The following is an 11,657-nucleotide window of genomic DNA, read 5'->3' as shown; positions in this document are numbered from 1 at the left end:
AAGTATAAAAGAAACAACAATCTCAACAAGACTCCTACATGTGATTATTCCCATTTACTATTTTGTCTATACATGTAAATATGATAGATGCAATATTGTTAAAATTTTCTCCATTCACTTAACTAAAAGTGGGTACCTCAAATTTCTTTTTCAATTTAATTAAAATCCAAGCACGCATGTAATAGAGTTATCGTACAAATTTAAAATTAAAACAATTATGTACAAGATAAAACTTAAATAAATTAGAGTTTACCATACATCATATTTACATCATTTAAGGTTCTTCAAATTTCAATTAATAAGCTCCTTTTTTTTTTTTTTTCCCTAATCACATATTTGATGTAAAAATTTTATATTAATTAAAAAGTTTATAAATAAAAAAAAATATCTTCGCTTTCTTTTTTCATCCCTTATATGTTTCCTCCTATGAATGAAAACCCTTAAAAAAGCTCGTTTCACTTGTTCTCTCTCGCCATGACCTAGGCATGTCATGCCAAAAAGATGGATAACTTATTTTTTCCTTTGAAAAAATATATAACCTAAGAATTCATTTAATGTCATACATAAGACAATAAACTTTCCAAATTTTAGAAACAATTTTGAATTTTTAAGCGAATGAATCTTTAATAAAATTTATTTTAAACGTTCAGTAGTAGAAATAAAATTTTGTAAAAAAAATAAGTTAATTTTGAAATCAAATTATTTTAAATTCAACTTTTAATATAAATGGGTCTTGATATTTAAAAATTTTTAACAAAAGCTGGCACTCAACAGGGTTATTTATTTGTTTATATGATCAAATACAGCACATGGGCTGGAAATGCCAAACAATCACTAACATGTAAAAAAACATTCAGCAATCAAACTTATACATGACCATCGCATGAGCACAGGTGGAATGCTTTGTGTATATATGGTTTTATTTAAATATAGTTATGTATATGTATATATGTATATACTAAACTACAAAACTCAAAAATAGCTTGCTATTAATGGTGATGGACAGGTGATAATATTCCAGGGAAAGATTACGTCACTAGCAGACTGCTTTGAGATTTCTTCTTCAGCAAGAAACAAGTTTTGATTATAGGGGTCTGAATTAGTTACTTCAGATGTTGGCGGTGGCGTAAAAACATTGTTATTGTCTTCGACTACTCTTGGCCTCTTTCGAGCTAGAATTATTTCTCGGTGATCTGCAGATTCCATTTCAATTCTTTCAGCCTCCAAATCCCGTTCTGTTTCTTTTGCGTTTGATTCAGACTCCTCACAGAGTGAGGGTGTCGATTGAAGAGAGAGAGATTTTCTTGTTCTCCTTGAGGTTGTCCGGTTTTGATACTCCGCCGCTATTCTCCCAAGGAATCTTCCTTGTGCCTCTATTTTAAGTTTCAAGTTCCTATGAATCTTTAACACCAAAGGAAACATAAACTGGTAGTAGTCAATAATCCGGCGTAGAAGTAAAAACAAGACATGAATTTCGAAAAAGAGTAAAACCAAAATTCCATCTTATTGGAAAAGTTAAAAGAAGAAAATAGAAAAATATTTTGAAAAGGCACCTCATTCTGATCACTCAATCTCCTTTGTGCTTCCTTGTGCATTTTTAAGGCTTCTTTAAGCTGAGCAGCACTGCAAAAGATTACATAACCCTCATATATACATATATAAATATATTCTGTATCGTAAAAACTTGGCAAGAGAATATATTGTATCTTACCAGGTTGAGCCAAAATTAGGTAGTATTTCTGAAATATTGCTTCTCTCAAACTTGCCTTCTGCGAGAGAAATCAGGGAAGAGAAGCAGTTAGTTCTTTTGGAGGAATACTTTTCTTTCCTAAATTTTTAAATTCGGAATCAAAGTTTACGATACTTACTACTGCTTGATTCCAGAACAAATTTCGATATCCTGTATTTCTGAACAAGTTAAACAAAAATAAATTAAACAAGATTATTGGACACTGGTATTGATTTTGTACATATATGCGCATATATATACACACACACACACACATATGTATATGCAAGTGACTGAAAAATAGAACCTGCAAATGGCTTTTGACATGGTAAATTGTTAATCCTTCAATGCCCATAGCATTCAGAATCCCTTTTGGTGTTGCCCCTGAAACAAGAAACTTATTGCATAAAATCATAATCTATAAGGCCAATATGACTAATCATATTGAGAAATTTATCTGTGGGATGAATTCAAAAGATCGAAGAAGAAAAAATATCCATGCACTTACGATCAGGACCTCCAATCTGATTAACTGCCTCCTCAAAACGATCATGAAGGTCCTGTGTCCAATGCAAGCGTTCTTTGCTTGTGCCTCGTGAACGACTCGATCCCATGTTGAGCTCAGGCGACTAAGCTGCCCAAGCATTGCATGAGCAGGGGATTATAGAGGTAGGACAAAATAAATACTAAGACAAGAAACAAAAGAAAACAAACTAGGAAAGTGGCGAGTAGGTCTAAGATACAAAGAGATTAGGAAACTGATATGCCTTGTATTGTCTTTACCTGTCGGATTAAACCAAGATTTCATACTCATTGTTTCTGTTTCCTGTTGCCTTGACGATGAAATCTAAGAAACGAAACCAAAGGAAAGAGGTTGGGTCAACTTACCCAAACCCATAGTCAACCCCTTACTGAAGAATAATCATGAATATTAACATTATTATTATTATTTTAGGAGTAAATTAAATTTATATAACAAGAATTAAGAAGATGCCGCAAAGTTCATTGCATTTTTTCCTTTTTCGATAAAATCGGGAATTTCGTTTACTTGATTTGCCCCCAAATACAGTATACTATTCAATCCGGATAATAGCATTTCCATAAAAAAGGGTGTTCTTATTACAATTTCTCTGCATAAATCAAAAATATAATCGATCCGGATAATATCCTTTCCATATAAAAAAGGTATCCAGAGTAACCCCCGAGTTGATATGAGCTTTCTTAGTACAATTTCTCTGCATAAACCAAAAATTTATTGAGAAATTTAAGCATTTAGAAAATTCTCCTTCAGGAATATTTGTCTGTGTTATCGTTAACGCATTATTCTCTAGCTCATAAATTCTCAATGATTTTGAAACCAACTCCAAATCATACTCTTAAATGTTTCTCACTCATTGCAGGCAAATTTTTTTATGCACAGTGTAGTTTGTGAAAAAAGAAACTCATGTTTGATTCTCAACATTTTCATCATAAGAAATTTGCATTTTGGCTCTCAAAAGATTGTTCACTGGTTCACCAAATCTGGAAACTTTCATTCACAACAGTAACTCCATAGATCTTATATTAAGATCTTAGATAACCATGCCAAAAAAATTAGAAAACAAAATGACAGCTGCAAGATCATGCTCCGCTACCAAAGGAATACCGCACCAGAATTCACGTTCCAGAGTCCAAAGAGCAACAGAAAACAAGAGAGAAAGTGATATGCGATTAGAGGAAGTAATTTTTAATTCCTAGAAATTAATTCCCAATCCAAAGACACAGGAAGTTCCTTCACAAGGGAGAAAAAAGAAAAAGAAAAAAAAAAAAAAAAAGAACTTACAAGAGTTTTAGAATATGGTACCGCAAGCTGCCACCTTTCATGATATTAACCGCTTGATACCAGTTTTCTGTTCAGCAGTTAGCTTGGAAGGAAACTTTATATTGAACCTAACTTTTAAGTTTCCCTTTTTGGAAGGTTCCTTTGGGATAGGCATCCCCTCCCCTTTAACAACTTCTTCATATGTGGGGCTAATGACATTGTTGATGGGGATTGTTAAGTTCCTTCCATCAAGAGTTGTCAATTGAGCTGTGTAACCAGTCAGAGCTTCAACGAGAGATATCTTCTGGGTGACAATAAGGTCATTACCGTCCCTCTTGAACATGGCGTGAGGCTTTTCGTCGATGATAAACACAAGATCTGAAGGTATAACACCTCGCTGTTCATTTCCTTTCTCAGGGAAAGTGATTTTTGTTCCTTTCTTCCACCCTGGCTTGATTTCTATGGTAAGAATTTCCTCCACTGTGGAGGGTCTCCTGTACAAGAGCAAAACATTAAGAAAAAAATAGCACCGCACACCAAGACAGAAAAATGATTCAAGCACGGATAGGAGTTTTGAGGAACAAAATTTTCTAAACACTTCCAACACGTCTCAATCATCAGAATTTCTTCAAAAAAATATCATGATAATCCCTGTTAGAAACTCAAGAGTCACCTACATGCATCAAGATGATGCACCAATAAGTGCATGCAATTATCAATAATGTCATAATCCACAGCTATAAAGTTACTTCCTCCAAGTTAGATGTCCTTTCTCATTTAAAAATATTAATATACAAATGGTTTAGCTTGAAAACAAGAGGAAGGAAATGTGTAACATTTGAACAATGATTTCTGTGCCTACTGACATTATGAATATCAAACACAACAATCAAGATTCTTCGGCAGCCCATTCAAAGGCTTTGTCTGCAAATCCCAGATGCAAGCATATTTGGTACAATTCCATATAAAGCAATAAATTTATTGTAATATGAAACTCAACCCAAAGAAAGCAGGAGTTTGAAGACTCCAATGCAACCTCTAAAATATGTCCACTCCCTGATTTTTGATAAATATATCCAATATCTCAATCCTAATTGCTTGATTCATCTAGAAACATGACACCTAAAATAAGAACTAGAAAATTTCAGTCAGTTTTGACTTCTTGTCTACAATAAAAATTAAGGATGCATTGGCATATATGTACAAGAAGTAAACTACACTAGCAGACCTGAAAAAAAAGATCAGGGAGGACCACCATTTCCCTACTTGAGCTGAGATGCAGGAATATTAGGATCTCCAAAGAGAACTGGTATTTCTATGATTTTTAAGTTTTCCCCAAAATTTTATTCTATTGTTGTTACTTTGCTTCCCTATTAACATTGGGTTTTCCTACTTTAGAGAGGTTTCCTATTTGAATGTGTAAGAAGGTCCATAACTTACCAGAAGTTATGGATTGTATTTCTGTTCCATTTTATTAGTTGCACACTCTATAAATATGCAAATCCTGTGTAAGCATAAAATATCAAATAATATGAATTCTAATATTTTCTTAGAGAAACAAAAACCTCTCTGAAGACAGCTTAGGGTGTATTTTTCTTCTATCTTTTTCTCAATCATCTAGTTCTCTTTATTGAACTTAACAGCTCACCCTTGGCTATCCTACATCATGACAGCCTAAGTTCCCATGCTAACTGTATAAAACTCCAACAGAAATAAATACTATATTTATCTGATGTTTCAATCATAAAGTTAAAAAATTTAAAAACAATGTTCCAGGGTAAGAAAATTACTAAACTGCCAGAGATTTTTTTTTTTTTTTTTGAAATAACTAAACTGCAAGAGATTATCGGGACCAATTATAAGAAAAGGCAACATTAAGGAAAAGAGAATGCAGGAGGAAAAGTTGTATATCTTGGGGTCTGATGGTCCTTACATTTTTTAGTTTACTGAAAATACATGAACAACTGACATGCCATCATAAGTTTGGATTGAAGTGAGGACACCAAGCAGTCAGGTTACTGCAGGTATATCTTTCAATGGTTAAGTCCCATGGAGACGGTGTTGCCATACATCTCTGTTATGATAAATCTTCAGAAATTTTTCAGTGTTTTTGACTTTTCCTACCTTCACCTATCTTGAAGTAAATTAAGGCTCGTTAAGAGAGAACTCTACAATCTCTTGAGTAAATATGTGCTCAACACCTTTAATAATCCCCTTCCATACCTTTCATAGATTAGAAATGGGAACTTATACAGCAGAAATTACAGAAAGAGTTTCTATTCTGGGTGCAGAAAACTGTTACTGGCAAAACTGTCCAGAAACTGCTAAAACTTGTCTACAAAAATTTCTACACCGCTTCTGAATAACTTCCACAACTGCCTAATCCTATCTTCAGGGACTTGGTCAACTCTAGCAACTAATCGACAAAATTTATTCCCGTATGTACAGCCCACATAAAACCTACTAAATATTCATAAACACATAAAAACGCCCCTAAATACTTGAAATAGAAATAACTAATTCTGAATTATTATTATTATTATTATTCTTTTGGTGTTTAGGATCCCTAACAATATCTTAACTATTGACTGAGTCATGTTAGGTTTGATCCTAATAGGATCCCAATATTTATGACAAGTTATTCACAAGAGATATCATTCTAGAAATTTTTTCTTTTTTTTCTGAGAAGAATCATTTTAGGAAATATAATTTAAAAAAGAAAAAAAAACAATTATTAGAACATAACTAGTAAAGTTGAGCCTTTTGTCATTAGTTTAAACTTTTGGAAAAAGATCAGTTTCAACAAATTATATAAGTGATACCAGAGCAGAAGCCATTCCTCGACTTATGGCCATGCATTAAATATGTTAAATCACATATTGGCCATGTTTAAGTATTTTTGTTTTAATAGAAAAGAAAAGTATCATTAAGAAAGAATGAAAGAAATACCGTGGTTGAGAATAAGAAGCCATCCTTGAATCATCCAAATAGAGGATTCGAAATCAATGAACAACAAAAGACAAATACACCAAAAACAAACATCATGTCGATCACAAAAATATAGCTTGCCAATTCCAATGAATATCAGACCTAGCAAGATCGTGTTAGAGTATTAAATGCTAAGTTTCATGTTTTTCAAGTATCATATGTTAATCTTGTTATCCTACTCACATGTACAGAAGTAAATTAGGTTATAAATAGTGAAGATTTATGTCTTAAAAGGCTCATTCATGAGAGAAGTTTGAGGACATAAATAGTAAAACTAATTCCTTTAGTTCAGCTTTGAGTGTAATTATCACCTAATCATCAAGAACACTGTTCTACAAAAGAAGGTAAAGAACTGGGTAAGTTTCATTGACAATCTTCAACTTTTCAAGCTATTGTATTCAAATCAGTCATTAGATATAACTCCAAATCTAGATCAATTCCTTCATATCATTAACGCTTGGATTGATAAAATACTCAGAAAATTGCATGGAAGAAGGAAATCAAACTAATGTATATACCAAGAATAAAAACCTAAGAAAGCAAACAAAAAGATCATTTTTGCAAAAATCTAATAAACTAAAACCAGTCTGATAAGCAGCTTACCCACTGGCATCAGTCACGTCCCTTGAAATCTTCATCTTCTTAGTAGTTCCCTTATACAAATCCTCCAAACTGCATGTCAATGTCCGTTCTATAGCCGCAGCCTTTCGAGGTATTCCGCCAGACCCTTCTCCGGCTGCAGACCGAAATGAGGCAAAAATATCATCCCCGAACATACCCCTAGGAAGCCCCGACGCACTGGCCCGTAACCCGCCCATATCTCCCATCCCTCCGAAAGGGCTCGTAAACCCGAAAAACTCTGAGAAAATGTCGTCGGCGCTTCTCGGATTGAACCTGAACGTGGTCGAGCCTCCCTCCGGCCCGCCCGAGAACCCTGAGAACCCACCGGCTCCTGGAGGCGGCATATTTCCCTTCAGTCCCTCTTCACCGTACTGGTCATACACCGCTCGTTTCTGTGGATCACTCAGTACCTGTAATTAACCCAAGAAAGATTAAAGTTTGAGAAAGATACAGGTAATGCAGGGAGCAAACTTGGGATTAGAAGGGAAAGATTCCCATTTTACGTCGTAAGCCTCGGAGATTTGCTTGAATTTGGCTTCGGCTTCCTTCTTGTTGTTAGGGTTTTTATCCGGATGCCACTTCATTGCCAGTTTACGATACGCTTTCTTCAAATCATCATCTTTGGCAGACCGGTCAACCAGCAGAACTTTGTAATAATCAATCCCCATAACTCAGACTCTTAAAATTGTTTAATTTTTTTTTAAGAATTCTTCGAACTTGTATTCCCTTCAAAGCTCTTCAATGGAAGATCCACCTCTCAGCTCCGCCAGAGCTAACCGCCACACTGGTCAGTGTTGGAAGAGCGATAGAATAAAACCAAGATCGTCTTTGCCCCAAATAAATAAATAAAATAAAATAAAATAAAACAATCTCAATTAGATCAACCCAAGCCCAGAAAAAAAATTGGGTTTGGATTAAGCTTAAGAGGCCCATAAGAAAGAGAAGCCGTTTATCAGACAGTATTTATTTTGTCTTGTTTGGAAGGAGAGAAAATGAGGGGAAATGGTTTTTGTGGAGGCAACGGTAACTCAAATTTTGTTTTTCTTCTACCCCAATTCTTCTTTTTCACTGCAGCTTCCATTGTCCTCTTCTCATCTGCTTTTGCTTCTTCCGCTTCCATATTCTGCTTCTGCTTGTTGCGATCGTCTCCATCTTTGTTAAAGAGAACAAACCACGTTTGCCACAAAAACCAATTACTTCATTTAGTCTGTAAACCTAGAATGCAAGCTTCTCCTTCTTCTTCTTCTCCTATGGTGGTTAAGAGTTCATTAATCGACCCAGATGGTGCTGTCGTGGTGGATCTGGTGGTTCCAGAGAGTGAGAGGACTTCCAAGACGCTTGAGGCCGAGTCATTACCGAAACTGAGGCTTTCTAAGATCGACGTTGAATGGGTACATGTGATCAGCGAGGGATGGGCCAATCCGTTGAGAGGGTTCATGAGGGAAAATGAGTATTTGCAGAGTTTGCATTTTAATTGCATGAGGATGAAAATGGGAATATTGTGAATATGTCGCTACCAATCGTTTTGGCTATTAAGGAGTGAATTGGATCGTCCATGAATGTTGCGCTGGTCGGGCCTGAAGGAGATTTGATTGGTACTCTACGGAGGTAAGTTTTTCCTCATGTCCATTGTTTTAATGTTGTATAGCTTATAAGTGTTTTTGTGTTTTTTTTTTTCGATGTAGTAAACACTTGCCATGTTTTGTGCAAATTAATTTGATTGTGAATGGAAGGGGTGTATAATGTTGTTCCTTTGTATTGGAAGGAAAATAGGAGAAGAAGAAGAAGAAAAAGAAAAAAACAATTTGATGGGTACAATGTACATGCCATTTAGCTAGGTTTTGACGAACTTGAATGTAACGGTTGGAGCATCTATTTGACTTCCTAATTTCTGGTTTTTCATTTTTTTGTCTGGTGTCTGAGTGTTGTTGTACAGTTGGAGTTTAGTTGAATTGATATATTATTTGGGAGTGTAGGGAGGAAGCAGTGGATAGTTACTCATGGCGGATTCTAGACAAGTGAGGTTAATTTTTCTGGAAAATATGAACATCAACAATTATAGAAAACAGTTTGCTTAAAATTTCAATTTCGTGGAATAGGAATGTAAATACAATATAAAGAGGTAAATTTGAATCAAAATGCATTTCAAATAGGAATAATGAAGCAAATGGAAGACAATTTGGATAACAAATTGAAAAATTATAGGAAAGAGAAGGATATATATATATATATATATAGTTTTGGTTTGATTTCATTGTAAAGGGAATGATTAGTTATTGGAAAATAGTCAATAATGTCTACTAGTAAAATAAAGAATTAGTAGCAAAGATAAAAAATTAGGAGAAGTATTTTTTACTAGTTTTTGTCTTGTACCCAAATAAATGAAAGGATGGGAACATCCATTCTTTTCTTTCGTTCTACTTTCTTCACATGGGCTAATAATTCTTCTTCCCACTCCATGGAAGTATTTTTGGGTGTTGAAAGTACAATTTTTGGTTTGAGGACACTATGCCCTTGATAACGATTGGTTTTATTTTTGAAAGTTTTCTCCATTTACGTTTTATTTTCTTGTTTTCTTTTATAAGATGTAAATGAACATTTAAATCTTCACTAAATACTACATTCAGTTTAAGTCATTTTTGCAATTTTCTATGCTCTGATTTTATTTCAGCATTGAAATATACAAGCATAACAGGGAAGAAAGAATTGCCAGAACATGGGGAACAACTGCACCAGGATTGCCATATGTTGAAGAGGTTATTACCCCATCTGGAAATTGGCTCATTGGTGGAGATCTGGAGGCTTTAAAGCCTGTTAAATATAATGATGGGCTTGATCACTACAGGCTCTCTCCCAAACAACTATAGAAAGAATTTGATAAACGTCAAGCTGATGCAGTTTTTGCTTTCAATTAAGAAACCCTCTGCCCGTAGTTTCTTAAATTAATGTTTGCTTCGAATAGAAGAGGTTATTACCCAAACATCCTAAATCAGTGTTCCCATTGGAGATTTCGGATTAGCAATTGTCATGCAGCAGTGTTATTGGTAATATCATCAAATTCTCAAATGTTGGTCTTTAATTAATATCATATTAAACCTTGAGATCTTACATTATTGTGTAGGTACTCTTGCCGGGTATCAAGCCTCTATCCCTTGGCAAAGTGAAGGATCCCGAATTTATAGAGAAATGTTTTGTTCCAGCATCAATGAGATTGCCTACTATAGAACTCTTGAAGGATCCATTCCTTGCAACTGAAATTCCAAAAGAGCCTTCTTCTGTGCATTTGCCAGGGTCAGAACCTATTCTTATGGACATAGATCCTAACTTGAAGAAGCTTTCGGTTAGTTTCAGTGTGAAAAGTGACGAAGGGAGTAATCTGTTTCCAACCCATGAATGTCAGAGGTCCAGTACAAGCAATGAGTTCAGACTAAGAGGGGAAAAGGATGATGGTGATACAATTTCTTTACCTTGTGGATTGCTGATCGTTGTGGTAAGTAAATCTGCATTATGAAAATTCAAGTCTTTTTGCATTTATTGATGAATGATCTATAATTGGAGTTGTTTCTCCTACAGGTCAGGCAAGTACTGTCCATTTTACTTTTTATCTAGATTCAGATGCTGCAGTGTCATAGTTGAGGAAACGGTTGAGCAACTTGATTTATCACACGAAGATGTGACTTTCATAGCTGAGTTAATCGATGACTTGATAGTGAAGCTTGTGCAGGTTGGAACTCTTCATTTGGAAGTACGTCAAGGCAACCAAATAGTTCTTATGAATCAGGGAAATTTTCTCAAATTGTGGTCAGCAGGCAGCATGTGCTCCCAGATGTGGACATTATGAAAAATCAAGAAACTAACAAATCTGCTGCAAATTCAGATATATCTGCTGAATTTGATGTCACTGTTGATAGCATCAACACCAAGGTTATGGAATCCCATGATCAGAGTTATGATAAGTTGCACTTGTGCTCTGGCACAAATGATTTCAGCTCAGATTTTGGGGTTTATGATCACAATGAATGGCATGAACAGAGGAGAGATGATATCAACATTGTTGAATCCAGACTGTTTATGGAATCCTCAAAGACCTCCGAAATATCTTTTATTGACTCATGCTCTGGGATGTCAAAAGATTTGAGCTTATCAAGCATCTGCTCTCTTTCCTGGCAGACAAAGATCAATATGATGAGCTGAAGTTGGAGCTTGATGCCATTGATGCTCAGTATCACCGGTGGTTCCAAGAACTGGTGAGAATGAGGGAAGAAGACAATTGAAAATGCCAAAGAATAAATCCTAGAAGGAGGTTTTTGGCATGAGTAGTTGCTTTTTGTTTGCAATTTTGCTTTTTTTTTTAGTTGGTTCTCATTTTGTTCGCCTAAAGACTTCATCACAGGAGGAGTCATTTTGAGCAGAGGTGTGTTTTAGTTTTCTGGTTTTCATTTCAACATTCATTTTGATCTTTTTTCCCCCACTGTTAAGAGTTGAAGCTGCTATATATATTCGATCTGTTTATAATTC

At 34.9% G+C, this 11,657-nt stretch overlaps 3 protein-coding genes across 5 annotated transcripts; 1 reads left to right on the top strand and 2 right to left on the bottom strand.

Moving 5' to 3' along the window:
- Window positions 1-763: 763 nt before the first annotated feature.
- On the bottom strand, window positions 764-3,692 carry LOC110825162 (myb family transcription factor PHL5-like). 3 transcript variants are annotated; one of them, XM_088208989.1, is made up of 8 exons: window positions 3,552-3,604; window positions 2,513-2,576; window positions 2,238-2,358; window positions 2,037-2,113; window positions 1,869-1,908; window positions 1,712-1,769; window positions 1,554-1,623; window positions 764-1,401 (listed from the first exon to the last, which is right to left on the bottom strand). In XM_088208989.1, exons 3-8 carry the CDS (start codon window positions 2,341-2,343, stop codon window positions 973-975), a joined length of 780 nt encoding a protein of 259 aa, XP_088065115.1. In that variant the 5' UTR covers window positions 2,344-2,358; window positions 2,513-2,576; window positions 3,552-3,604; the 3' UTR covers window positions 764-972. The 3 variants fall into 3 exon arrangements, with proteins under 3 accessions (XP_088065115.1, XP_088065114.1, XP_088065113.1); XM_088208988.1 differs by having other exon boundaries at window positions 2,238-2,363; window positions 3,552-3,603; XM_088208987.1 differs by lacking the exon at window positions 2,513-2,576 and having other exon boundaries at window positions 2,238-2,363; window positions 3,552-3,692.
- Window positions 3,419-7,964, bottom strand: LOC110820891 (uncharacterized). The gene is made up of 3 exons (XM_088208986.1): window positions 7,643-7,964; window positions 7,122-7,549; window positions 3,419-4,024 (listed from the first exon to the last, which is right to left on the bottom strand). The coding sequence occupies exons 1-3, from the start codon at window positions 7,805-7,807 to the stop codon at window positions 3,589-3,591; spliced, it is 1,029 nt and encodes a 342-aa protein (XP_088065112.1). The 5' UTR covers window positions 7,808-7,964; the 3' UTR covers window positions 3,419-3,588.
- A 74-nt stretch (window positions 7,965-8,038) lies between these two features.
- Window positions 8,039-11,657, top strand: LOC110820977 (serine/threonine-protein kinase WNK8-like). Its single transcript, XM_022050622.2, has 4 exons — window positions 8,039-8,747; window positions 9,811-10,183; window positions 10,261-10,629; window positions 10,713-11,657. The coding sequence occupies exons 2-4, from the start codon at window positions 10,085-10,087 to the stop codon at window positions 10,746-10,748; spliced, it is 504 nt and encodes a 167-aa protein (XP_021906314.1). The 5' UTR covers window positions 8,039-8,747; window positions 9,811-10,084; the 3' UTR covers window positions 10,749-11,657.

Source organism: Carica papaya, chromosome 8 (genome assembly GCF_054855325.1).
Source record: "Carica papaya isolate Zhongbai chromosome 8, ASM5485532v1, whole genome shotgun sequence".
In the NCBI taxonomy this organism is placed as follows: domain Eukaryota; kingdom Viridiplantae; phylum Streptophyta; class Magnoliopsida; order Brassicales; family Caricaceae; genus Carica; species Carica papaya.
The sequence above is the reverse complement of the archived record's forward strand: the minus strand, read 5'-3'. Positions and strand labels throughout refer to the sequence as shown.